This window comes from Perca flavescens, chromosome 19, assembly GCF_004354835.1.
Source record: "Perca flavescens isolate YP-PL-M2 chromosome 19, PFLA_1.0, whole genome shotgun sequence".
Taxonomy (NCBI): Eukaryota; Metazoa; Chordata; class Actinopteri; order Perciformes; family Percidae; genus Perca; species Perca flavescens.
In genome coordinates, this window is record NC_041349.1 from 23,598,549 (window position 1) to 23,624,993 (window position 26,445).

Consider the following 26,445-nt stretch of genomic DNA (forward strand, 5'->3'; position numbering starts at 1 on the left):
ATCATCTGCTCTGCTGAGAAGGTGATTGGCTGCGATCTGCCGTCTCTCCGGGACCTGTACACCTCCAGGACATGGAGGCGGGCAGGAAAGATTGTAGCCGATCCCTCTCACCCCGGACACAAACTGTTTGAACCCCTCCCCTCTGACAGGAGGCTGCGGTCCATCAGAACCAAAACCCCACACCATAAAAACTCTTTCTTCCCCTCTACAGTTAGCCTCACCAACAAGGCCCTGGATCCCCATTGATACTGACTCTCAACCCCCCACCCCTACTCACTACACGTTGCATCAACCTCCATCCTGGACTAATACATCAGTCCATTGCACATACTAAATATTTTTTGCACATTCTTCACTCAATCCATTCAGCCTCCTTTTTCTTATGTGAAACAGCTATTTTGTATATATTTGTTTCTGTATTTATTGTTTATTTGATATTAATGTTTGATTATGTTTGTTTGTTAATGTATACACCAACCACCAAGGCAAATTCAACATAAGTGTAACTTACTTTGGCAATAAACCGTTCTGATTCTATGAAATCTTTAAATTCTACAGCCTATATTTTAAGTATGGGTAATTTTATTTAAGTCATCTAAAGATAAGTTTAAATGTGTGGTCATTTACAACATCTAACATAATCTTAATAATCTTTTATCTTCTTTTAAGTTCACAAAATGTTCCATTTCCCCCGCTTTTTATATTTTTAACTTAAATAAAGCATTACGTTTTGTTTACATATAGGCTATTTTGGAATCAGATTAGGTCTACAGTAATTTTATTTAATTTTGACCTGTTACCTTGAATCCGAATATGTTTGGTTTATACTTAAATTTTAATTTAAAAGCTAAAATTGTAACAAACTGTGTGAAAATTAAATAGTCAGTTCTGTGTTGGTTTTTGTGCTTGGTTTCAAGGGAAATTCCTTTGAGATAAAACTGTTAATAAATGACCTGACGTTCACCGGTAAATATAACCTTTACAGTACTGTAGGTGAGAATATGCTGCTTAAAAATCTGACTCCATTATTTAAATCTGCCATTACAGACTTTGTTTGGCCTTTAGAAATGCTCTTCATTCTTGGTCAAGATACAGTAGACTTCCCATCTCCATCTGTGGGTGTATCTAGGTGTTGTGAACAAGTAGCCATCTGCAACAAACTGTTGCTATCGTGACTTATCAAAAGAGGTAATTGCATTCATTTGAAATCAGTTAGCATTACTTCTGACTATTTAAACCAGCATCCTGTGTGTGTGTGTGTGTGTGTGTGTGTGTGTGTGTGTGTGTGTGTGTGTGTGTGTGTGTGTGTGTGTGTGTGTGTGTGTGTGTGTGTGTGTGTGTGTACACACACTGAGGGTCATGCCAACATGGGAGGGACCGGACCGTCAAGTGGCCAGCTCTCGAGCCCGCCCGCCCACCGCGCGCCCACTCCACACCACACCGGGAGCAGCGCGTGATAGGGTTAGGTTTAGGATGATGAAAAAAATCTGCACAGTGACACAACTCGAGTAAAGAGGAGGCGGTTGATGAGTGAGCGTAAAACTGAGAGAGTTACGGAACAAAGGACAAATAAAGAGCACAGAGGGACAGAAAATAGCCGAAAACTCGCTGCAGGCTGGTTCTTTTCTGCCTGCACCGATGTCCGAAGCCCGACCGGTGCTAGAGAAGACAGTCGACCGAGGCAGAGCGCACAGGAACGGCCACTGGAGTGGAAGGCTTCGGGGAACGGACACCGCTGGAGCTCTTCTCTGTAACTGAGTGTGAGTTATTTTTTTAAAACTTCAAACACATTATGTTTGACATTTTACACGTTGAATAGCCTAAGCAACGAGGGTCAGCTCTGCTGGTCTCTCTGTGTGTTTATTGTTTCTTTCATACTGCGACATTATTCCACCGCTGCCAATTAGTCACAGGACGCAACACAAGCGCGCGCGCGCGCACGCACGCACACTCACACACACACACACACACACACACACACACACACACACACACACACACACACACACACACACTGACAGCTCGTGCGTCAGACTGGCCAAAGCGGATTCCTCTCGCGTGGCAGAATCGGCAGATGTTACCACGAGGAGGCTTCAAACATAAGCTTCAAACATTACATAAATTATTTAAAGTAACGTTATTTCTACCAGCATAGATAGATAGATAGATAGATAGATAGATAGATAGATAGATAGATAGATAGATAGATAGATAGATAGATAGATAGATAGATAGATGAATGAAACATTAGGCCTATATAAGCAACATATATAAAAATAAATGTAAACAAAGTTATAGATACATAACCTGTTTAGGTATAATAATCACAGACAAACCAACACAAAAATAACTCACCCAAAAAGCGTTGCCTCCTTATTAAATTGTATTTATTTGAAAACTCTATTGTTGAAACACACATATCCTACTTACTGAGTATGCTAAATGATCTGCAATTTGGGTTTACATGTATCTATCCTGATGTAATAGCCTACAGTTTAACCACAAAAATATATTTTTGAATAAAAAACTGCTTGTATGCAAATAGGCCTATACGCCTAATATTTGATACAGAGGGAAAACCTGTTGGCCTATGTGATTTTTTCCAATGTACTAGCACATCAGCACATATACCCTGATTATAATTGACCAATATACATTATTTAATCCCAGTGAGTTGTGTGTGCTTTACTTAATGTGAGTTCCCTCTCTTGTCAGTTTTTTCAGTGACAGCTACAGCAGTCCAAAAGTACCAAGTCTTAAATCTAATCTAGTGGTTAATAACTTTCATTTTCATTGCTCAGTGTTCATATTTTGTGCAGCTTTCTGCTGGCTTTAAAAAGCTAATCTGTCCCTGATATAAGCGCATTGGCTGCTTTGCCATCTGGACTGTATAATAGTAGAGAGGACAGGGCATTTGAATAATTGATATTTAGCTATTTATAGTAGGATTATTCTCTTCATGTTGCACCGGGGGACCTATGCACTGAGCTATCTATCTATCTATCTATCTATCTATCTATCTATCTATCTATCTATCTATCTATCTATCTATCTATCTATCTATCCATCTATCCATCTATTTATCTTTAATTTTAACTATTGACAATCAAGTAGCTCAATCAGCCTAAAATTTTAAATACTGTCTGTGTTCACATTTTGTTTGCCTATATTAACTCTTTTAGTCTGTCCCCACATCTGTCCATTTATCATCCATCATTCTTTCTGTTCGGTGAGCAGTAGTTTATCCATCTGAAGTGGATTAGGGGTGTTATCAATGCTAAGTAGGACTGCTGTTCACACACACACACACACACACACACACACACACATACACACACACTCCCGCATATGCACACACACATAGACACATGTACATGCTACTCTCACTCTATTTCACTCCCCAAGGACCATTGACCATTGTCAGCCCTCTCTCAAGCCTCTTTCTCTTTTGTGTGAATGTGTATGTGTGTGAGTGTGTTTGACGGTAAACACTCTGATCAAACAGTGCTTAACAAGCTGCCTGCACTGATAACAGATAGAGGAGGGAAAGAGAGGATGAGAGAGGAATAGAGAGAAAGGAAAAAGGGGAAAAGGGCGTCGGGACGGAAAGGAGGATACGCACTGAAAAAAAAGCACTGGGGATGCGTCTTTTTGATCTTGATTAAATAGTGAGATGTACTGTTATTCATAAGCCCAGCATTCGCTATTCTGTTTTACGAGCTTTTTCAGGTAATGTAGGGAGAGGCCATGCAGAAGTACCTACTGCCAGTATTTTAATTACCTAACATTTTTCCAGCTACAAAAACATTTTCCAGCAAAGAAATATCCACGTCCAGCCACAGTTATCGCCCTCCATTTTGTCACATGTATTTTGTGAATTCTTAGACAGCACACAGTTGAGAGAAACAGGAAAGATAGTTTGAAGAGAAGTGGGTGATATGTGATAAAGCTCAGGAACCAGATGTTAACCTATACTGCAACACCAGCACTATAGCCTCTTTCTCTCTGTCTCCATTGGGTTGTGATCAGTTCTGCAGTGTGCCGTTTCCTCCTATGACATGTTCGAAAGCCAGGGAGGCCAATACCAACCTTTTGAATAACTGTTTGGACCATTTGGGAATTCATCTCCTCTGTGCTAAACTCAAAAACTGTCACCATGTTTGTATTTTGCAGCTCTATGCAAGGACATTGCAGCTCATTGTTATTACAAGTGGAAGTAGCTGTGTATCCTGTGACAGGCTGGTGACCTGTTTTGCAGTCCAGGTAAGCGGAAGTTATGTGGCAGTCACATCAGGATCTGCATCTATTAATGTGTCAACAGGGTGTAGTCACGAGTGCCATACAGAACATCACATGGCCCTTCAGTTCATTTAAGTGTTAAAACCATTGAAAATGTTCCCGAAGTAAAAGTATATAAGTATAATCAGGAAAATGTACTCAAAACTACTTAGCAAAACTACCTGGCCCTGTTACAGTTATACTATTACAGGTTATTATTACTCATGCACTAATAAAAAAACAAACAGGATTTTACTGTTGTTGGTTGAGGTTGAGCTCATTTTTAACAGGATCGTTTTGTCAAAGTGACACCTTTACAATGCTTTATTTTGTCCTACCAACATGAACCCAGCTAAATCAGTGTATTAATAAATTGGTTTGTGGCCAAAACAACCGAAACATCAGCAACAGTAATTCTGAGTCTCTCTTTCCTCCTCTGTGTGTCTCTCTCCAGTGATGGATTCCCCCACAGATCTTTTCGATGACTCTGCTCCCCAGATGCAGACATTTTCTCCCACTCACAGCTCCACAGATCTCCCTGGAGTTCACCCTCAGCCCAGTGCAGGTCGCCCTGCTCCTGCCTTCAGACCCTCTGGCTTCCCCCTTATCCACCACCTCCTCCAGCCAGGTGGAGCCCCCAGGAGGATCGGAGGGCAACTCAACACAAACCTGAGCACACGCCGACACCTGGAAGACAGAAATCTGGAGGAGGACAGGGGAGAGAGGAATGGACAGGTGGAGCTAGGGATGGGAGGAGGAGAGGAAGGAGTGATGAAAGAAGAGGACAGCTTGCTGGGGGTTAAGAAGAGGCACAGCGATGCCACCCTCGTGGCCGAGTGGAGTCAAGACATCTTGAAAGTGAAGAGGATGAAGCTGGAGAGCCGACCAAGAGATGGAGAGGCAGAGGAGGGAGGCAGGAGGCGCGAGGGAGGGAGGGAAGGGAAGAGAAAAGAGAGGGAGGAGCTGAAAGAACAGCTGGAGGAGGCAAGAGAGAGACTGCAGGCCCTGCAGGAGAAAGTATGGAGGGCTTTTGGGGAAAACCACATGGCAGAGGGGGAGGAGAAGACAAGGAGGTGTGGAAACAGAGGAGGAGATGGAGGAGAAAGAGATGCCGGGATGATGGAGGAGGAGGACGTGACAGAAGGGATGTACGATGAAGAGGACATTGATGGTGGAGAGATGGAAAAGGAAACGTTCTCCCTTCTTTCTGTTTCCCCTTTTGACAACTTCCACAAACAGAGAGAAGAGAGGCAAAAAGACCGAGGAGAGAGAGGAAGTGGCGGAGGACTGCACTTGGAGGGCGTGATGGAGGGAGCGGGGTTGTGGCTGGATTGTGGAGGGCTGGTACGTGGAGATTGGCATGGAGGGATAGAAGACGAGGGCGAGGAGGGAGGGCAGAAGTTTGCCCAGGCGCTGAAGCTGGAGTTGGGCAGCGCTGTGGCTCGAGTCATCGACCGAGTTCTCCGCCTTTACACTGAGATGACAGACGTCACTTCATCCTCTCCTCCTGCCGCCATCTCTTTCCTCCCAGCCGACGCAGGAAACGATGAAGGGAGGGAGAAGGGGGCCTGGATGGGACTATTAACGAGAGGAACAGATGAGGAAAAGATCAGAGGTAAGGTGGAAAAGACGGGAAGGCAGGACGGAGAAAGAGAGCAGCATCTCCTAAAGAGGAGCAACGGGAGCGCCCTGCCTCCTCGCACTGAAGCTTCAGATCTGGCCATGCCATTGGCTGTTCAAAGGTCACCTGACATACGAAAAGCCCACCCACTCCTCGGCCCACCTCTCTCCACTCACCTGAATCCCTCCCATCCGAACCTCTCCCTTCATCCCCCTTCTCTGCCTCGCCCTCCTCCTCTTTCTCATCCTCCTCTCCTGCCTCCAGCTTCACAACCCAAGGACCTCTCCTCCTCCTTCCACGTGTCCTCCTCCTGCTCTTCTTCTTCCTCATCTTCCTTCCCCGTGCCTCCACCTCCTCCTCCTCCTCCTCCTCCTCCTCCCCTCCCTCTCCCCCTTCTCCACTACTCCATGCAGCAGCTCTTCTCTCGCTCTCTCCACCACCCTCAGCTCCCGCACCTCCCTCCGTCCCGCAAGGACTACTTGAACTCGGACCCTTTCCTGGAGTTCTCGTCTCACCCCTCGTCTCACCCCTCTTTCCCACCACTCTCCTTGCTCGGTCACCTAGACCCCTCCCTCACACGCCACGCTCACGGAGGCAGAGAGAGAGGGATGAGGGGGGATGGGGGGATGAGGGGAGGAGGAGGGATGGACGGAGGAGAGCTCTACTTAACTGCTGGGGGAATATCCTTTTGTCAGCAAAGGGGGAGGAATGAGGTAGGGAGGGAGGCGTATGTTTATTCATGAGTGTGTGTAAAAGGACGTGTATCTCCTTAACTGGCCTCATGTATACACCCAGGAGGGCTTGTCTCCCTGCCATCTGAAGAAAGCCAAGCTCATGTTCTTCTACGCACGCTATCCCAGCTCCAACACACTCAAGACTTACTTTCCTGACGTCAAGGTGTGTGTAACCCATCACAGTGCTGGATCAAGATGTTTGTTTTTTTAACAATAGCAAAAGTCTGATAATATTCTATATATTTTAAACAAAATTATTTTATGGAATGGATCACTTCAATTTGGTGTTTGCAACCAGTGTATGCAACCTACAGTAGTCATTTTCTGTCATTTCGTCTGTCTATTATTAAACTAATAGATTATTAGATGATATAATTATTATTAGTGCTCCCTCAAAATCAACTTGGCCCATACGGGGATTGAAACACACAGCCTGCAATACATTGAACTTAAATAAGAAAAATTAAAGGTCTAACATATATAAAATGTGGCATTTAGAAAAATGGATTTACTGTTGATACCAATATATCTGTAATAAGCCTATATTAGCAGGTAATATCGGCTTGCAGACATTATCTCTAACTGTGAAACGTGGTACTGTGGTGAAAATACAATGTTGGAAAGGGTTTTTTATTTCTTTAACCAATTATAAGCTAAGGTTGTGTTCACATATTTGTGATATCGATATGTGAGTATTAACATTTTCCATTGTCTCTCTTTCCCTGAGCTACTGGCTAAAGCCTTTGAAGTCAAATTTGCTGTCCTCACCTGCTCTCTTCCTGTCCTGCTGTTTTCCTGTCCACTGTCTAGTTTAACCGCTGTGTGACCTCCCAGATGATTAAGTGGTTCAGTAACTTCAGAGAGTTCTTCTACATCCAGATGGAGCGCTTTGCACGACAGGCTGTCCGCGAGGCTCTCACCCGGTTGGTTTGAGTTGGCACTCTTTCATGCAAAACTATCATTGATTCAGTGGCTTTTATAGGAGCTAGCATGTTGCCTCTGAATCTTTACATTAGCCGACACGCTGTCTGATTTATGCATCAGATGCTGTGCATAAACTGATCTGCAAATTTGGTCATTTGTAAAAAAAGAAAGAAGAAAAGAATTACAGATTGAAGTATGACAAAACTTTGTTGTGTCATGCTCCAGGCTTTCCTGTTTTATGCAAACAGTTTCATGAAACAGGAAGCAACAGTGTTTTTACAACATGAAGTGTGTACGTAATGTCCATTAATATTTCAAGTGGTCAAAACTTGCCACAGTGCATGCATTGTATAACCTCAGGACTGTTAGGAAAAAAAACATAATACAACGCTAGAAATGATTCAGGAGGAGGTTTGTCAAGAATAATTCTAGTACTACAATTAAATATCAGCATTGTCAGGCTGGATTTTTATAATGATTCAATTTAAATGAGTCTATTTGTCTGCCTGTGTAATCCAGGGATGGTGCACCTCGTCTGGGCAGAGAGAGTCAGATGCGAGTGGGGCGCGATACAGAGCTTTACCGCATACTGAACATGCACTACAATAAAAGTAACGTCTACCAGGTAAGGAGAGTGTGTCTATATGCAGCATGCCTAGTTGCTGGGTCGATGCTTTAATACATTTTATACGCTGCCGCTGTTGTTAAAGCATGATGCTTGGGGACCTTGAGTCTGATTAGCTGAAGTTTTCTGTAATGGAAAGAGCAACCCAAGGTGCTTTTTGCAGGATGTACATCAGGATGTACATTTCAACAGGATGTACATCTCAATCTCTAGTTGCTGTCTATTATGACATTAACCCTTGGTTTGTCCAATGCAGGATGGCTGGTGCTCTGCCAGATAGAGAGCTGTTATATTTTTACCTTGTGAATAACGTATTAGCTAAAGCCTTGGTAAAGACTGTAAAACCAACTAGATGAAAGAAGTGCTAACTTTTTTTTTTTACTGACATTTTTGTTTATTTTTTATTTCATTTTAACGAACTACTGTGAGTATTTATTTTCACGTACATACACAAATTTTTTTTTAAGTGTTTAATTAATTCTCCACAGGCTTGGTTGTCAGCTGTCCTAAACAGTTAAAGAGCTGCTTGATATATGTCTTTCAACTACTTTAATATAAGAAGGCTGTGTACATTTAAGTGAGAAGTGGAGCATGGAGTTACGTGCACCTGTTAACATTAGGATGTACACTATGGGCAAATGGTGAGCCAGATTATAGTTTTTCTCCTCACTGATGTGTGTGTGTGTGTGTGTGCATGTGTGTGTGTTAAAGCTACTTCATGATTGCTTTCACCAAAAAACTATTATGGCCCGTACGGGGATCGAACCCGCGACCTTGGCGTTATTAGCACCACGCTCTAACCAACTGAGCTAACCGGCCATATTAATGTCCAGTATAATGGCCAATCTGTCGGTAATTGTAATGATATAATTTTGATATAATTGTAATTGCTTTGATGGGTAAGCCACAAGCAATACTTACACTCTCAATAAGCAATACAGTGGAGTGAAGGTGGTGTTGGTCACCGACAATTCAACTTGAGCTGACGCACTCAGTGAGTGGAAGTAGAGCAAGTTGGTAATCAAATTGGAGTTACTGTTCAATTAATCACAGTAAGGATTTTCATTATTTACTCATCAATGATAATTTGGGAAATAGTGTTGTTCTAGAGAACTTGGCTTAGATGTATAACCCCTCCATAGTATTAACACTCTCAATATCATAAATGAGAGGAAATAGGAATTTAGAAATAACAACAACAATAATAATAATAATAATAATAATAATAATAATAATAATAATAGTAAAACATTTTCACAAAGGTCATAATTGTTGATTCCTAGTCCATGTTCTCACCTCAGTTTACTTCAAACCTAGATGTGACAAAATGTAAGTGATTTTAAGGGAGTCTATGATAAGACTTCCAGAGTTCCAGAGTTGCATAAATAAATAAAGTTGAATCATTAAGATGAGTGTACAATGTGTTTTATTCAATTAAGAGAACAACCTATTTATATTGCATATTTACAATGAAGTTTGAGAGGAGCATGTTTTTTTGTCCATGCTGAGATCACGTGTTATTTTCAATGAAAAAGGGTTGGCCCGTACGGGGATCGAACCCGCGACCTTGGCGTTATTAGCACCACGCTCTAACCAACTGAGCTAACCGGCCATGTGTCAGGGTCTGTCAGACAGCCATTCGGTCAGGAATCCGAACATGTCATAGTCCTCGATTAATCTGTACAGCGTCAGTGTGTATTCTACAGAGATATTTTGAGTCGTGGACAAGGCAGATTTGTGATCAGGATACTCCAATAATGATTAAGCCTTGAAAATGTAATGAAATGAAATTTGTTTTCTTTTTTTTAATGCAGAACATTAATATTACAAAACTAAACTGAGAGCTATGCTGCAGATATTTTGACATGTCATACAGCAGGATGAGCACAGGTGTAATTAATAACCTGAATTGTGCCCACGCTCCATTAACAGTTCAAGGGCCCACATGGTTTTCTGTGACAGGTTCGACTCCGACCTGCGGCCCTTTGCTGCATGTCATTCCCCCCCCCCTCTCTCTCTCCCCTTTCATGTCTTCAGCTGTCCTATAAAAATAAAGGCCAAAAATGGCCAAATAATAATAGTCTTTAAAAAAAGAAATGATAGGGTGTATCTTGTCCTCTTTAACAGGAGAATCAGGAAAATATCAACGAGGCATTGTATCCTCCCAGTGAGATCAATCAGGCAAAAGAAGTGAAAACACCTGTGTGGGTGAACAATAAATGCAAAAAAAGTATGGTACTATACTGTATGAAATATGAATAATAACATCATTTTAGTCTTGCACGTAATGTTTAAATATATGATTTTAACTGGTGGTTGTACGTATGACTCAATTTTATACCGTACTGAGCTTGTAGATTTAGTTTGTGGGAATTCTTACTAATTTATCATGTGTGTCCATTATTTCAAAGCCCTAATTTGCTTTTTAATGTGAATACTTACTAATTTCCATGTGTGTCCATAATTTCAAAGCCCTAATGCTGTAGACCTTGAAGTATTTTATCCTTGGACATAATTCCCATTTCTGTGTGCAGGTCCCAGAGAGGTTTATCGAGGTATCAGAAGTGGCTCTGAGGGAGTTTTACTCAGCCATTTGGACTGGGAGAGACACCGACCCCTGCTGGAAGAAAGGGATCTATAAAATTATCTGTAAGCTTGACAGTCCTGTACCGGATGCCTTCAGACTGCCTGGTTGTCCTGTTGGCTGATGATTGGACCACTTTCATCTGCTACACAAATGTATGCATGCATGGTATACCAATGCATGCATAAAACACAAACTCACCGAAAAAAGAGAATTTTATTAAAGTATTCAAAAACTGTACAACACTATAAGAACTGATAAAATCCAAACAATTCTACTATTCGGTTCATTCATAATTCCTTCATTTTGAGAAAAAGATCATTTTAGAGGATAGTGTATTTATATATATGTATACGACATATTGTGCAGGAAAAGACACATATATGCTTAAATGGACAGACACACACAGGGTGAATAGTTCTACTGACACCCTCAGTGCTGTGATAAGAGTCTTGTGACTGCAGTTATCATGGAACGTGACCATGTAATTGAATTAAAACAGGACAGAACAGGAATTCCCTTTCAAAACATTCTTCATCCTTCAGATGACTTGTGAAATCACAGTGCTGCTACACGGGGGCGATAAAACTGTCATTAAAATAAGAGTTGCTGCAGCCACAATGCTGGAATAGACTGATTGACTGGTTTTTTATTAACAATGTCATGGAAATATGCATACGCGCTGTGTCTGGTGTATTACCAGGAGATGGCTACTGTTTCAGATGTAAATGTTCAGGAGCATCATGCCCTGGCTTCATTCACATGAAAATATAATAAACATTCCCTGGCAGTCCCTTGCAAAGGATTGCAATTCACCCAAAAATGCCATTCTATGCATTCCCTCAGTAATCAAATGTACTGCAGACTGTTTACCAAGCATGGACGCTGCTGAACAAATACACGTTTCAGATACTTTCAGACAAAGAGTCCACAACCTGAGCACATACCAACTTTCTCAGATTAGGTGCCCCATTTTCCTCAACATCACTTTCACTGTGAGCAGTGTTCCTACTCGGAAAAACCCAGCTTCCTGATGGACATTTCTTTTAAGAAAAGCGTAATATTGCTGTGTAATCATTAGCAATCTTGCACAACCAGCACTCAACTATCACATCCAAACATTTCAATGTTGCTGTCTCTCAGGAGTGTGACTTGTCAAACCATCAAATATGATTGTTTGCTAGAAACAAACTGCAATTGTTGCCTTGTGTGTGGGCTTCTCTGGAGTGTTAGAAGGAGTACCTTTTTTGATCAGTGTGCCCCACAGCATTTACACTTTAGTTACAGACATTTTTCCACATCTGTAAGGATGCTAAAGAAATCAGGCTTGGGAATCTTTGAAGAAATCATGAGGACCAATCATCATTAGTGTTACACAATATATTGGAAATGTACTTGTAAGACTTAAAAAAGAAAACATGAAGCTGGCCTTGGTCAAGAGAAGTGGTTTCAGTCAATGGATTTAATTTGCTTGTATATCCATCTCTTTGTTCAATTTTGAATTATTATATAGCTTTTGTACATGATGGCACAATGTATTTAAAATTCTGCCAGGATGGGAGAATATATTGAATTTAAAATATTAAAAATAATGTTCTGTTGTTTTTTTGATGTACTCTTATTGTTGAAATATTCACTTCTGTTTTTGTATTCCTTAAATGTGATGCTAAACTAAATAGGCCGGTTGCACAGTTAGTATATATTGACATTTGTTTCCCAAAGGTATTTGCGGAAACTTTCCATCTACTGTATATCATGACTCTTTTATCTGGAAGAAACTTGGGTTTCTGTTCATTCAGATGTTGCTCCTCTGGCTTATTCCCCCCTCTGTGAGACCGAGCCCATATGTAAACTATTTGTGACGTGTTTTCAAGTGCATGTTTCCTATATTTGCATAACATTTTGTATTGTTATCTCTTTCTCTCATGGCTATATTGGTCTCTCTTTTATATTGTACTTGTACATATTGTATTCTTTAGAGCTGTGCCTCATTCAGACTTTGGTGAACTTTGGTGTGTAGACTTATCAGTGAATTAAAGTGATACCGGGATTGTGTTGTGATGTCTGGATTCACACACACACACAGACACACACACACACACACACACACACACACACACACACACACACACAAGCTCTCTCTCTCTCTCGCTTTAATTTTCAGGTCCTGGTAGTCAACAGTAATGCCATCATACTTTAAGCCTTTAATCTAACAACACTACCACACTAAAAAACACACATACACACATTCTAACTGACACTAATACTTAGATAATGGCTGTGTAAGAGGCTCAGTCTTGCACTAAGTCTAGCCACCTGAGACACACACACACAGACACACACAGTTTCTCTATGTTAGCGATGTATCCAAACCACAGAAGTCGTGCAAAAAAGCTTCTGTTTTTTGATTAAGAAAATGGACGATGGGTCTGGTCGACATGGACCTGGTAAAGCTCGGAGTCAAGCTCCACATACTAGTTTCAGTTTGGCATTTTGAAGGAAGAGAGGCTGCGCTTGATCACAAGAGACACAGAACACACATATAAATGAAAATATTCCCTAATTAACTTATTTTTGGATTGTCTTTGTCAACATTTGAGAATTAACCAGGTCAGATTTCCGGCATTCAACATGAACAACAAGTTATATAGCTATAAATTATATTAGGATCTGTAAAGGCTTTGTGACACCAAATATAAACCAAATATAAACCTTATTATTGTGGCATCACTTTATGTGCTTCCTCTTTAGAGATATTATTTATGGCTGTGGAATCGTGAATGCACCGCAACAAGGATGCTTTTCACAGTTGTATAGAACTCCTCACAGCACAAAACATCTAAAGGAGTCTACAGTGGCCTGACACAGAACTGACACACAACTCAAAGCCTGACTACAGACTGTATAAAGCCTGTTTGTGTGAATCAGTCATGATTAGCTTTGAAGGGAAACTCCATCAGTGCAGCAGCTTTATTCAACTTGCAAAACCTTCTTTTTTTTCGTTATATGACAAGTCTCTCTTGAAAATAAAAATAGAGCACATAAGAACATCTTGATACTGTTGTTTCATTTGTGCGATCGAAGGCTATACATATTTATTTTTGCAAACTTGAATGATGTAGCGCCATTCCCTGTGGCTTTGGATATGTGTCAGGGATTTAGTATTTCTACTGCAGAAGTGAACCGAGTGTTTCATCCCCAGAATGCTTAATCAAACCTTGTGACTTGTGTCATATGACCATGCTATTCTATACAGTATGTAACACAATTTTCTGTTAAATCCTGAAGTAGCTCAGCCTTTGACTAAGTCTAGCCACCTGACCTATTCCGTCCACTGAAGGTAAAACACAAACGTACATGTGCATACCACTTCCAGCCAGTTATTCCTGATGAGCTTCAACATACTGTGTAGTGCATCATCACAGATAATAGGACTTATAGTGTAAACGTTTTACACTTACATAAATAAAAAGGAGATTAATTATTCATTTCTCATCCCTTGTGTCTGCTTCCCACAGCTTTTAGTTTATCTTTCTGGGTTATCAGCTGAAACCAGCCACTGACCCGAAGAAAATTGCTCCGTATGACAACCAGTGTCCAAGTTCCTCAACCCATCAGTGTGACAAATAAACGATTTTTACGCATTTGTAAGTGGACGTAGCTTATGTAGTGGAGCTCAAGTAGAAGCAGTTGCTTATTGAAACTAAAAACAGGACGGATGATAAGGGCAGGCTCGTCGCTTTAGGGAAACTATGAGTGAGAACTGAGTGAAGCCGAACAAAAAAAAAAAAAGAAGCTAAAATAACGCCGGAAATCATATCTCTCATCTTCAAATATAAGCGTGACATTTGTTGCATTGCATAAAGAAGAGGCAGGTGAGTTATCGGTATCAAAATGATCTCATCTTGCTTTATTGACAGACTTTTAAATTATGTTGATGCAACCTATGACAATTTTTTTTTTTTTTTGTATTTTCCGATTTTTGGAAATCACATTTTTCTGGCTGTGTGTTTGCTTTCCGTAGGCCTACTCTAAAATTGAATGGGAGGTTTTATTGATTCATCCAGCTGTAGGCTAATCGCACTGGTCTTCCCTGTTTCTATTTCAATACACGCTCATTATTTTCACGGTTTACCTGCAAGTCCATTACCGTTGCGACCGTGCGCTTCATCCAGGATTTTATTTTGAAAGACTCTACCGGAAGTTTTATTGATCTTATTGTGGCTAACGTTATGCTGGTGTCTTCCCAGACAGGAACCTGGCCGCAGGACGATGGCGTTAGCGGGGTTGCTGCTGCTGGAGTTGGGTCTGTACGCCAGCTGCTTCGTCTGTGGGATTGTTACCGCCGCTTCCATCACCATAGTCCAGGTGACTTCACCCAGAAATGAATAAACTAGCCTATAATGTTTCTTTTATGTCCACCCTCTTCCGGGTAGAGTTCAGATTCAGTGCGTGTGTCGGTGCTAGAAAGGTTTAAAAAAAAAAAAAAAAGGTTGCACTTTTAGCACTTATTAGTACTTCATTTTACAGTTAATTACCTTTCCGATTAATTTGCGGTATGTGTTCTAAAAAGCATCATAGAAGGCTACTTTCTTTGTCAAAACTCATTTCTACCGTTTCTTTTTACGCTCGCGCACAATAAAAAAAGACACGCGCTTTCACTTTCTTCTGATTTCCTGCTAACTGAGTGATGTTAATGTTAGGCTCGGACGCATCTCTTGGTATTTACCTAGGCTCAAACATCCCAGTGGATTGTATCGTACAGCAGGGGAACTACGCTTTCCCTATCAAACACAGACCCTGGGGAGGATTAGGCTACAGAAACACTATTATGATCCGCACGGCGCAGTAACGTAATAGTATTAGGCAACTTATTCCATTTCACTTCATTCCATTAGCTGCACCCATTTTACACGAGGCTACTGAAACTAGATGCACTGTTAAAAAATTAAATTAAAAAAAATCATTTATTTTGATTTCTTTTTTTCTTTTCTTTTCTTTTTTTACATTAGGACATGTGTGAGCGTATGGAAGTGCGCGCGTACGTAAATGTTGATGTGCGCGCGCTTGAATAATGACAGAGTCATACTGTTCTCACCATGTGACCAGGTGGACCTCGTGCCCAATATTTCTCTCTACTTCTTTATACAAGTCAGGTGCTGTGTGTGTGTGTGTGTGTGTGTGTGTGTGTGTGTGTGTCTGCGTGTGTCTGCGTGTGTCTGCGCGCGCGCGCGCGTGTGCGTGTGTGTTCTATTTTGCTCTTGCAATTCTAACAATGTCACAAAAAGGAAGTTATTGAGTTATTGAAACTGTGACCGAAAATTACAGTATCAAATCTCTTTTTCTCTCTCGTCTCTCAGGGTAATTTTGGAGGCCGCTGTATGCTTTATGGACTTGTCAACTACAATGCTACAGTAAACCTCATCGGGGTCCAGTCATACAGCGCCCCGTCTCTTTGCTATTTTGTGTCGGCGATATCGGTCATAGTAGCGGTGGTGTGTTTCTCACTGTCTCTCTACTGGGTGTACACTTGCTGCATCGAAGGGGAAATCAGAAGGTAATGTCCACACCTGACACCAACACATGGCACTAGTCAATGTTTCCTCTCAAAAAGGGATGCATGATCAATATGATGCGTTAAAGCAGATACCAATATCCCATACAGTACTTTCCCATTCATTTTAGCCATCACAAGCATGCATGTGTGAAAGAATTGGATTACAAATGCGTGTACAAAAAACATGCAGCTGGAGGCCACAATTCACAAAGCCACAATTCTAGCAATATTACAACTGGCCGGACTAGAAAGATAAAGCTGGACTTATAGTAATGTTGCTTGTTAAATCTTATATTGGCCAGTACCTTGTCTATCTCTACTCCATAGTTGTATTCTTGTTAGCGTGACACAATGAAAACAGCCTGAAGGGGACACTCAACTAGGGCTGCAACTAACGATTATTTTAATAATCAATTAATCTGTCGATTATTTTTTCGATTAATCGATGAATCGGATAAAAAAAACAACCATTAATTTAGATCAACTCAATACATGCATACTTATTGTTTTAGTTAATAGTTGTGTAAAAGTAAGTAACCCAAATAGCAGATACAAAAACAGACAGACAGACAGACACACACACACACTTATTCATTAAATTATTACCATCATTGTAGTAAGTGCAAGTTAAGTTTGTTTATACCTCACACACTAATATATTTGTCAACAATAACTGATATGGGACAAAGCACATAATATATACATAACAGATTGAAAAATGAATGGGCCAAAAAAGGCGAGTGAATAAAACCGTGTCTTTAGTCTTGCAAACTATACCACCCCTGCTTTATTACTGTTATTACCGAGCTCACGCTAGCTTGTCATGCTAGTCAGCTGGATAACGAGTAAACTGCAGCACCAGAAGAGCTACTGGAGGGACGGTACGTTCCTCCCTTCAGAACGGAACAGAAGGAGGATAGTGTAGTGACTTTACCCTGCTGTTGAACTCCCTTCCTCCTCATCAAGGACTCCAACAGGTTTACGTTTTAGGTGCTGACTCATCACCGTGGTGCGCCCGTGCCATGCCGTGTCGCTTTTGCTTATCTTGCAATTAACACGTTTTTGATTTATTTAGTGTGAAATGCTCCCACACCTTGGATGACTTGGGTCGTACTGATTTCTCTGCCTCCGCCGAGTGTTTCACAACAACGTTACGGGTCTCGCCGGTCTCTCTCCGTATTTCCTATACCCCCGCTCTGCTCTTTTTTCTTTTCTTTCGCTCCGCGCTGCTCTGGAGCTCCGCTCCGCGCTGCTCCGCTCTGCGCTCAACTCAATTTGTTTTTTTATCTCCGCGACTAGGTGGCCTAATAGTTGCGCGACACAACGAATCGATAATTAAATTCGTTGCCAACTTTTTCAGTAATCGAATTTTATCGATTTTATCGATTCGTTGTTGCAGCCCTACACTCAACCCAGACTCATACATATATTTTGGGCTTGTTAGCGGGATGGCTTTATTAGCCATTACTTCAAGTTTTACAGACCGAATGGCATCCCTGAAGCTGGTCTAACAGTACATGCTGCAGAACTGGTGAGGAGGGGAAAAAACATTGAATAGAAATCCCAAAAAAGAGGACATGCCGTTGTAACATAGTCATATGTTACGTAAATTAGTTTCTCATTTGTTCAGCGGTTGAAGCAACGCTTTATTCTGAAGCTTACAGCCGTGCTTTCACTCTTTCTGTTTATTCTTTTCTCCACAGGGAGCGGGTGTGGATGAACCTGATTATAGCTGTGAGTGGCGTCTTCCTGTTCTTCCTCCTCATCACGGGGTGCATGCTGAAGATCGGACGTGACTCGCTCTGCACCTCGGTCATACAGAATGTTCACAACATCACCAGGTAGCACACACACACACACACACACACACACACACACACACGCACACACACACACACACACACAATGCGGCCTTAGACCCATGCATGCAAAGGCATGTCCACACAAAACCAAAACCTTTCACAAACAAGTCAGAAATGAAACTAAAAACATTTGAAACCTTAGTGAGCTTTACTTCATTTTTGCTACTCAGAACAGTTTCTCTTTTTCACAGCCTCATTTATCACTATTAAAACTACTTGCCTTTCAGTTGTTCTGTCAATAAAAGCTCCACTTTCTTTTTCCCTTGGCATATGAAAGCACACACCAATGGATAACTTACTGTATAACTTTGCCATCTACGTGGATAAGTATAATCTTTCACGATGATTTAGGAGGGACTTTGGCAGCTGAAATATCTCCTGTTAGCTACTGTTCACATACACGAGATGCGTTGAAAGTGTATTACCTGTAACCTTTTATAACATGTAATCTAATCTTTTTTTCTCAAGATGTGAAGAGGCCCAGGCTAGAAAATGGGTCAGTCCATTTAACGGGGAAAGGTTCTACAGCAGTCTATACAAAGCCGAGGTCAGTAGGCTTCATTCAGTTTTTTGTTTCATGTCTAGAATGGATGCAATAACCAGTTCTAGTAACTCTTTGCATTATGTTGACAACTAAATTCACCTACTAGTCAATAAAGCTAATCTGCTTTGATTACGTACTAGGAACAATACAACATTTTACAAGATTTTCATGGTCAGCCCCATATAATGGGTGTAAAGTTTCGAGCTCAAGCTGAAAACCCCAAACATTCCTTTTAAATAGCATAATGCTTATTTGTAATGTAACATGTAAACATTTCCCAATATTTGCAGAAACAAGGGGTTTAAAAAGAAAAGTGACCTGAAGGGTTTTCTTTACAAGATGTGTGAATCAAATTGTACACAGCTGCTAAAGCTGTTTATGTACAGAAACCCATTCAGTTAGCATTACTGTTGCTTTAAATAGCGACAAAGAACCATTAGTGCTTCAAAGAGCTACCGTATATAGAGGCAGCTGCTATAAAGTATCATAAGTCTATGGCGCAGCGCGGCACAAAGCCCGATGCCGTCCTGTGCCCACGTCGTTTAAATAGCAAATGCACCTGCGTCTACCTTTGCGCCCATGGGCGTGCTGGTCTTACAGTGAGATGTGTTCAGGTGAATTCTTGGCGTATTGCTATCTTGAGGCAGCGGGAAGTGATCGCGCCACTGACCAACAAAAACCTGGTCTAAAGTCAATAGCGAAGCATTTCATTGTTATTTTAACAGCGCATTAGTAAAATGCGCCTAGGCTTATGGACAGCGTGCGCACACTATGCTTGTTACACACACACACACACAGAGGGGAAGCGCAGCAGCACACAAACATGCAAAAGATTACAAATACAAATATTACGGTGCAAATCTGCCATCATAATAGCAATGCGCCAAGGTCCAAACGCGCCTGGCTTTTAAAGGGAATGGGAGATGACCCTCTGATTGGTTTATTGCATGTTACGCCCAGAACACACCTAGGAATTAATGAAGACACTAAGTACAACCCTTTTTTGACCCTTTTTTTCCACCGTTGAACTAGCAAAAGTGGATTTGGACACGCCCTAAATGCACCTGCGCCAGGCGCTTCACGTCATGCGCTTCAGATGGTTAAAATAGGGCCCGATATCTATATGTGCTGTAGGGGCGTGTTCGCTACTAACTGTTAGGGTTAGGGCTACCAAATTCAATACTTTGTAGCCACTGACTAAATTGCCTCGTTAGTATCGAGTATTGAAAAAAAGCTTGTCGTTCAGTACCAAATTTCAATACCTAAGGAGTAAATCTCATCAGCGCCAGTGAGCCAATAAGTATGCAGCGTGCTTCTACTAAGATCTAATAATGGTGCTGATTGGCTGTCTAACGTAACAAAACTCTACTTTACGCACAGAGATGGGGCTGACGTAGTAGGAGCTGAAAAAAAAAAAGATTTGTTAAAATAGATTTTATAAAATTGGTATAGAAAAAAAAGTATCGTTTAGGAACCGGTACCGAAGTCACAGAATTGGTAGCGGAACACTTTTGAACGATACCCAGCCCTACGAGCTGTTGCGATTCGGATGAAAGAGCTTCATGTCCGTCTCGTGTGTCACGTGTTGTCTCCTCTCAGACGGCAGCGTGGATCAACTTCTTCTTCTGGCTCATCATCGGGGTTCTGGTGCTCGTACAGAGGCGTCAGAGTTCGGGGCCCAAGGCGATTGTAGGAGGGTACGAAGGGTACGGCGGGCCAGCCGGAGGGCTTTTCGGTGATCCCGGGGTGACGGCTGCAGAGACAGAGCCATTTTTCAACAATCCAGCAAGGCCACAGTGAGGACGGGTGTCACAGGATGACTTACAGAAACACACGTACATTAGCACAGCGCCACAATGTGTGAGTAGATGTGGGAAAAAGGGTCAATACATCTGGTTTACACTGCCTTGTGGGTACTCACACATTTCGTGAGATAACACTACATGACACTAATACGTGATTACAATAGAAATGCTTACCCTCGACGAGGATGGGATTCGAACCCACGCGTGCAGAGCACAATGGATTAGCAGTCCATCGCCTTAACCACTCGGCCACCTCGTCAGGCACAAGTAGTGTCCTGAACCAACAACACTGTAGAGGCATGTCTGACAGCCCGACCACATAATCCAAAGATTGAACTGTTTATATGTACATGTACCCATTTCCCACATTTACTCACGAAAGCCACTTCAAATGTCTAACTACTGGGTCACACAGAAATAAGTGTTTGTTGTATTTTGTTTATAAAATATAACAAGAAATGGGAGAATGCTTATTGCAGGCATTCATTTTTTTCTTTCTTTTTTTTTTAATCAATGTGCTCAAATTTAGCATTTTTTATGTGATTGGCAGATGTGTCCTATGTAAAACATGTTTTCACTCATTTTACAAATTATTGTAGACACTCCTCAACAGCTTAAGTTAAAAAAAAAAAAACATAAACAGTAAACCTTTGAGAAGTTAGTATTCGGATGTTCCACTGTGTGCCTATACCAGTTTTATTTCTGTAAGTTGTCTTTATTCTTCATTTGTAGTTGATAAGTTAGTGTGACGTTGAGGCCAATCGTCTCCTCTCTTCATTTCGGATAGTTCAGTCTCACTATGTGAACAAAACCACTGCTTAAAGAAGCACCTGAACAAATGTTTACATACCAAATAACTATTGCATAAGAAAAAAGAGGCTGAATGTTACATGCAACGAATAGTTCAGGTGATTTTTATTTTTTTTTTACTTTAAGGTATGACATATGTGCTCCCATCCTAACTTTTACATCTCATATCCTGGTTCACTTCTAGGTGCTCATCAAATCCTGTGTTTGGGATATTGCACCTTAGGAGTTAGTGTACCTAAAAATGGCTGTATGTCAAGATATCAATCACTTGGTTTGTGATGCTACTTGACACTGGGTGTGCTACTTTTTTTTGTTGCAACAAATAAACCAAAGAGTTAAAGCACAACGACCCAAATGTGTTTTCTGCGCATGTATTTCAGAAGGGAATAGAGCCATTAGAACTAGATCTGTTGAACTGTGTCTCCCTCTGCTGGTTGATAACAAGTAAGGACTCACTTATACCAGAGATACATTTGTGTTAAATGGAGTATAGTCTGATGTCAGCTCACTGTCTTTTGCAAAGGTAATTTTGCATATTGTGTGATAAGTCATAATCGTATTATTGTGGTTATGAAGTGATGTAATGAGTGACTGAGTCAGTAACTCTTGATATCCAGGCTCTCTTGCTATGCTAGTGCATTCAAATGAAACTGGTTCTTCGGGCAAATTTATTCAAAGGCCTTTTTTACAAGTACAAATAAAACAAAAGCAATGTCTTTATTCTGCCATCCCATATTTAACAGCAACGATATAGAACAAAACAGCCCATGTATTTAAAAAAAAATACAACAGTAGGGATCGACCGATACTTGTTTTTCAAGGCCGATAGCAATTGTTAGTAGTTAGTGAAACCGATAACTGATATTTGGAACCGATATGCATTTACAGTGAAAATAAAAGTCTTTAAGTCAAAATTAAGATTTTGGAATGTTACATTCTCCACAACACAAAACTGTGTTTAAATGCTTTAAAGTGCTCATATTATGCTTTTTGGCTTTTTCCCTTCCCTTTTTCCCTGTGCACGTTCAGGTTCATAACCTCTAAATTCAGTTATGAACCTGAAAATGAGCATAATATGAGCACTTTAAGCATTTATTTAATAAATGACAAAGTTGTAACTTTGTAACTTGTGGGCGGGACATTAAGTCAGACTCAGTGGTGAGTGAACCTGAATCAGAGGGACAGACACAGAGCTCTAGCGCACTTTTTAGTGAATTAACTTTATCAGTTATCAGGCAAATAAAACGCACATACAGATAATCTGCAAACTGCCAAAAAAAAAAGCCAGATAATCGGTATACCCGTAAACAACATAATTTTGCCCTTTTCCCTTCCATCAAAAGCCTGTTTCTGCATGGACCCTTTACAAAACAAATAGCACTTACCCTAAATCAGTTTTGCAAAGTTTATTAATGTTGTCCAAGACAGCTTCACCTTACAGATTTGTGTTATTGATTAGCATCCAATCGGTTCCACCACACCAAAAAATAAAATCAGTCTATATCAACAAGCCCCTAAATAAATTCAAACCTTATAATTATTTTGGTATTATTGTTGGAAATACAGATGATAAAATGTGCATTCATAAATCAATCTCTGCACTGGTAGCGAATTAAGACATACTGTAGCAACATACCCTCAAATCTAGAATCGTTGTTTAGCCGTCAGCCTGAGAGGTCGAAATAGAGATCTTACTCCTGTTATTACAACATGACTCCTACTCTCGTTCCTTAATCGTCTAATCTCCATGGATTACCTGACCCTGCTTGAGCCCTGATGTAGAAGATAATGCTCACCGAAGACCGAGAGAAAGTAGAGACGGGACTAGAAAGAGGGAGACGGATGGCGACGGAGAACAATCAGAAAAATATATAGGGAAGACAAACCGACACTTTGAAGGAACGTTGCTTGTTCTGTAAGTCGATTTCCAACAGCCACTTCCACGATCTATACCTAAAGTAGAATCCATACCTGGGATTTCTGTCTGTTCTTTTTAAATATATATATATATATATATATATATATATACACAGGAAGTCTGAAAAGGACAACAAAGAAGAGCGAGAACTCTGGAGAACACCGAGGACTGTCTTACACTCGAGTCTCAGAAGAAAACCACAAAGCTTGTGATAAATTTGACTTTGAAGTGTATGGTAAGACCTTTTCACATCCTTTTTGGCTGTTATATTGGGCTCCTGATTAGAAAAATAAACTGTGGATACAAACATTTCTGAGGGAACAAAAACAAGAAGAGTGAAAAAAATGGAGACTGATGTTAGGATGGGGGTAAAAGAGAAGCACAGACCAGAGCAGTGGCCACTGTAGACTGAGCTAAGCCGTGATAAGCCTCTTTAAGCTACTTCACTCTCTACTGATCAAATGTTCTGTTTAAAACCTGTGGATCTGTGCTGGACATCTGACTGCGAGCTATTGATGGACTTCATCGGATTTTTTGGCAGGATAGCTGTAGTTGACTGCCAAATCTGACAGTAAAAAAAAAACAAAAAAAACATAAAGAACAAAGTCTTTAAATCTGAAAATGTAATCATAGAGAGTGGGGCTGCACCATATGAGGAAAATATCTAATTGCGTTTATTTTGACTGATATTGCGATTGCGATATGATTCATGATATTGGAGGGTTTTTGTATCATTATTCTCATTTTCACTGAAAATTATTAACATTGAAAGAAATAAAAAAAAAATATTATAGTGTGATTTTTGCGAGGATCTGTACCAAACAGATTTTTTTTCTTTAGTCTGTAGGATAGGATTTGTAGGCCGGGACATCTCCGCAGCACCACAATACTTTATTCAGAATGGTTTGACGCATATTTTGCCATTAAGAAAAATTGCGCCACCCTGCGATTTGGATAATGCACTAGTCCATATTGCGATTTCGATACAATTAAATGTCTTAAAGACAATCACTGTATAATGCCCTGCTCCTGTTTTGATCTTTGGCCTCTATCCATCCCTCTGTCTGTCCAGAACATGTCTCAAAGTCAGTGTGAGTCAGTGGCAATGAGTGTGGAGTCCCTCCTGAACGATGCCAAGAGGATGCAGATGCAGTGCCGTGAACGCAGCGAGCAGTTGACCATGGCCGCCACGCAGCTGAGGGTGGAGTCGGCCACCCTGAGGGAGCAGTGCGAGTCCACCCAGCTCGACATGGCCCTAATTCGCCGGCAGCTGGACGAGCTGATGGATACCAAAGCCGCCATGGAAGCCAGGGAGAGGCAGGCCCGCAAACTCAGCAAGCACCTGTGAGGAAATGAGGAAGAGGGGGATAGGGATGTCATGAACTGTTTTGCAGGCCCCTTGTTGAAACCACTCGATTTGCACTCAGGAGAAAGAAGGGAAGTGGGGGGCGAGGAGGAAATGAAAAAGGGGTTTATCTCTAAAAACTCTGAGGGGAGAAAAAGGAAAGTTTGAGGGAGGAAAGGAAAAGATTAGTTGCATGTAGTGTCGACGTGAACTGAGTTAGTATTAAAAACCAGGAAAAATCTCTTTTAAGGTACATTTAGAACAGATAAAAAGTTGCAATTGTGAGACAAAACGGAGGGAGGGAAAAGATGCAAAGTCATGGTAAAGAGAGTCAAAGAAAGGAGTACGATGCAATTTAAACCCAGCACCAACTTAAAATGTGTACTTGGTGTTAACTTCGACAGATCCTAGAATGTAGTTTAGGACAGAATATTGTTTAGGATAGAAAATGTATTTGACTTGTCTGAAGAAAAAAGTTAATCAGAAGCCTGAGAAAAGCTAAATTGTGTTTGTCAGAGAAATGGAAAGAAAAAAGCTCTGCACTTTGTCGATATTTACAGCTGTTTCTCGTTCTTTTTGGCTTTTGCAGCCATGTGAAACATACATGTGAATACGCACAAGACAAAAATGATTATTATTATTTTTCATGTCAAATAAACACTGTCCAAATACATTCTTGTCTTTTGCTTATCACGTCATCACATCCACATTTAGCTTGATTTCCTCATGTTTTCCCACAGTAAATGTAACTCAACTATATCATTGTGCATGTGAGGTAAGTGGCTCAGAGTTGATAAAGATCAACCAATGACTGTTGAGGAAATTTGATCTTAAAATCTTATAAGGCTTAAAAATGAGGCATGTTTTTGTTTTTTCCCACATGAATTTAACCAGATAATCCTGAACGCCTCACAGAGCTGTCTAACTGGTCCAATTGATACAATGGGGAGACAGAAACTGTTGAACATGGGCTGCTAGCTAGCTGTAGCAGCTATAATGATAAATGAAGGGAGCTAATATCGTCGCGGTCGCAGTCCTGGAGAAGCACTGGCAGCAAAAACTGTCCTGTCCTGTTAGTATTGTCCTGTACACTGTCCTGGGACTCCCAGACACTGTCCTTCGACTCCATGACTGTCCCGGGACAGTCGGACACTGTCCTGCACACTGTCCTGTGACTCCAAGACACTGTCCTGTGACTCACAGACACTGTCCTGTGACTCCATGATTGTCCTGGGACAGTCAAATACTGTCCTGTACACTGTCCTGTGACACCCAGACACTGTCCTGTGACTCCCATGACAGTATCTGGGTGTCACAGGACAGTGAAAGTTAATTGAGTGTTTCCTAATAATATTGCCTAGAGGAAGCATATATAAGGAGAATAGAATTGGTCCAAGCACCGAGCCTTGAGGAACGCCATGGCTAACTTTAGCGTACTTGGAGGATTTATCATTAACATTAACAAATTGAGATCGATCAGAGAAATAGGACTTAAACCAGCTTAGAGCAATTCCTTTAATGCCAACCAAGTGTTCCAATCTCTGTAACAGGATTGAATGGTCAATAGTGTCAAATGCAGCACTAAGATCTAGTAAAACAGGAATGGAGACAAGTCCTTTGTCTGCAGCAGTTAAAAGGTCGTTAGAAATTTTCACCAGTGCCGTCTCTGTGCTATGATGCTTTCTAAATCCTGATTGAAAGTCATCAAATAAACTATTGCTATGTAGAAAATCACATAACTGATTAGCAACCCCCTTCTCAAGGATCTTGGATAGAAAGGGAAGGTTAGATATAGGTCTATAGTTTGCTAAGACCTCAGGATCGAGGGTGGATTTTTT

The 26,445-nt window shown here is 41.0% G+C and overlaps 2 protein-coding genes and 3 non-coding genes across 5 annotated transcripts; 2 read left to right on the plus strand and 3 right to left on the minus strand.

The window, feature by feature from the left end:
- The first annotated feature begins 1,435 nt into the window (after positions 1-1,435).
- prox3 (prospero homeobox 3) lies at positions 1,436-12,816 on the plus strand. Its single transcript, XM_028563683.1, has 7 exons — positions 1,436-1,760; positions 4,174-4,263; positions 4,733-6,579; positions 6,689-6,796; positions 7,444-7,556; positions 8,077-8,182; positions 10,717-12,816. Exons 3-7 carry the CDS (start codon positions 4,735-4,737, stop codon positions 10,888-10,890), a joined length of 2,346 nt encoding a protein of 781 aa, XP_028419484.1. The 5' UTR covers positions 1,436-1,760; positions 4,174-4,263; positions 4,733-4,734; the 3' UTR covers positions 10,891-12,816.
- trnai-aau (transfer RNA isoleucine (anticodon AAU)) lies at positions 8,928-9,001 on the minus strand. The gene has a single exon. It is a non-coding gene; the product is annotated as a tRNA-Ile (tRNA).
- Positions 9,721-9,794, minus strand: trnai-aau (transfer RNA isoleucine (anticodon AAU)). The gene has a single exon. It is a non-coding gene; the product is annotated as a tRNA-Ile (tRNA).
- Positions 12,817-15,000: 2,184 nt separating the features above from the next.
- tmem179ba (transmembrane protein 179Ba) lies at positions 15,001-21,693 on the plus strand. The gene is made up of 5 exons (XM_028564187.1): positions 15,001-15,134; positions 16,127-16,323; positions 18,027-18,164; positions 18,654-18,732; positions 20,329-21,693. Exons 1-5 carry the CDS (start codon positions 15,039-15,041, stop codon positions 20,527-20,529), a joined length of 711 nt encoding a protein of 236 aa, XP_028419988.1. The 5' UTR covers positions 15,001-15,038; the 3' UTR covers positions 20,530-21,693.
- Positions 20,712-20,793, minus strand: trnas-gcu (transfer RNA serine (anticodon GCU)). Its single transcript has one exon. It is a non-coding gene; the product is annotated as a tRNA-Ser (tRNA).
- Positions 21,694-26,445: the final 4,752 nt, after the last annotated feature.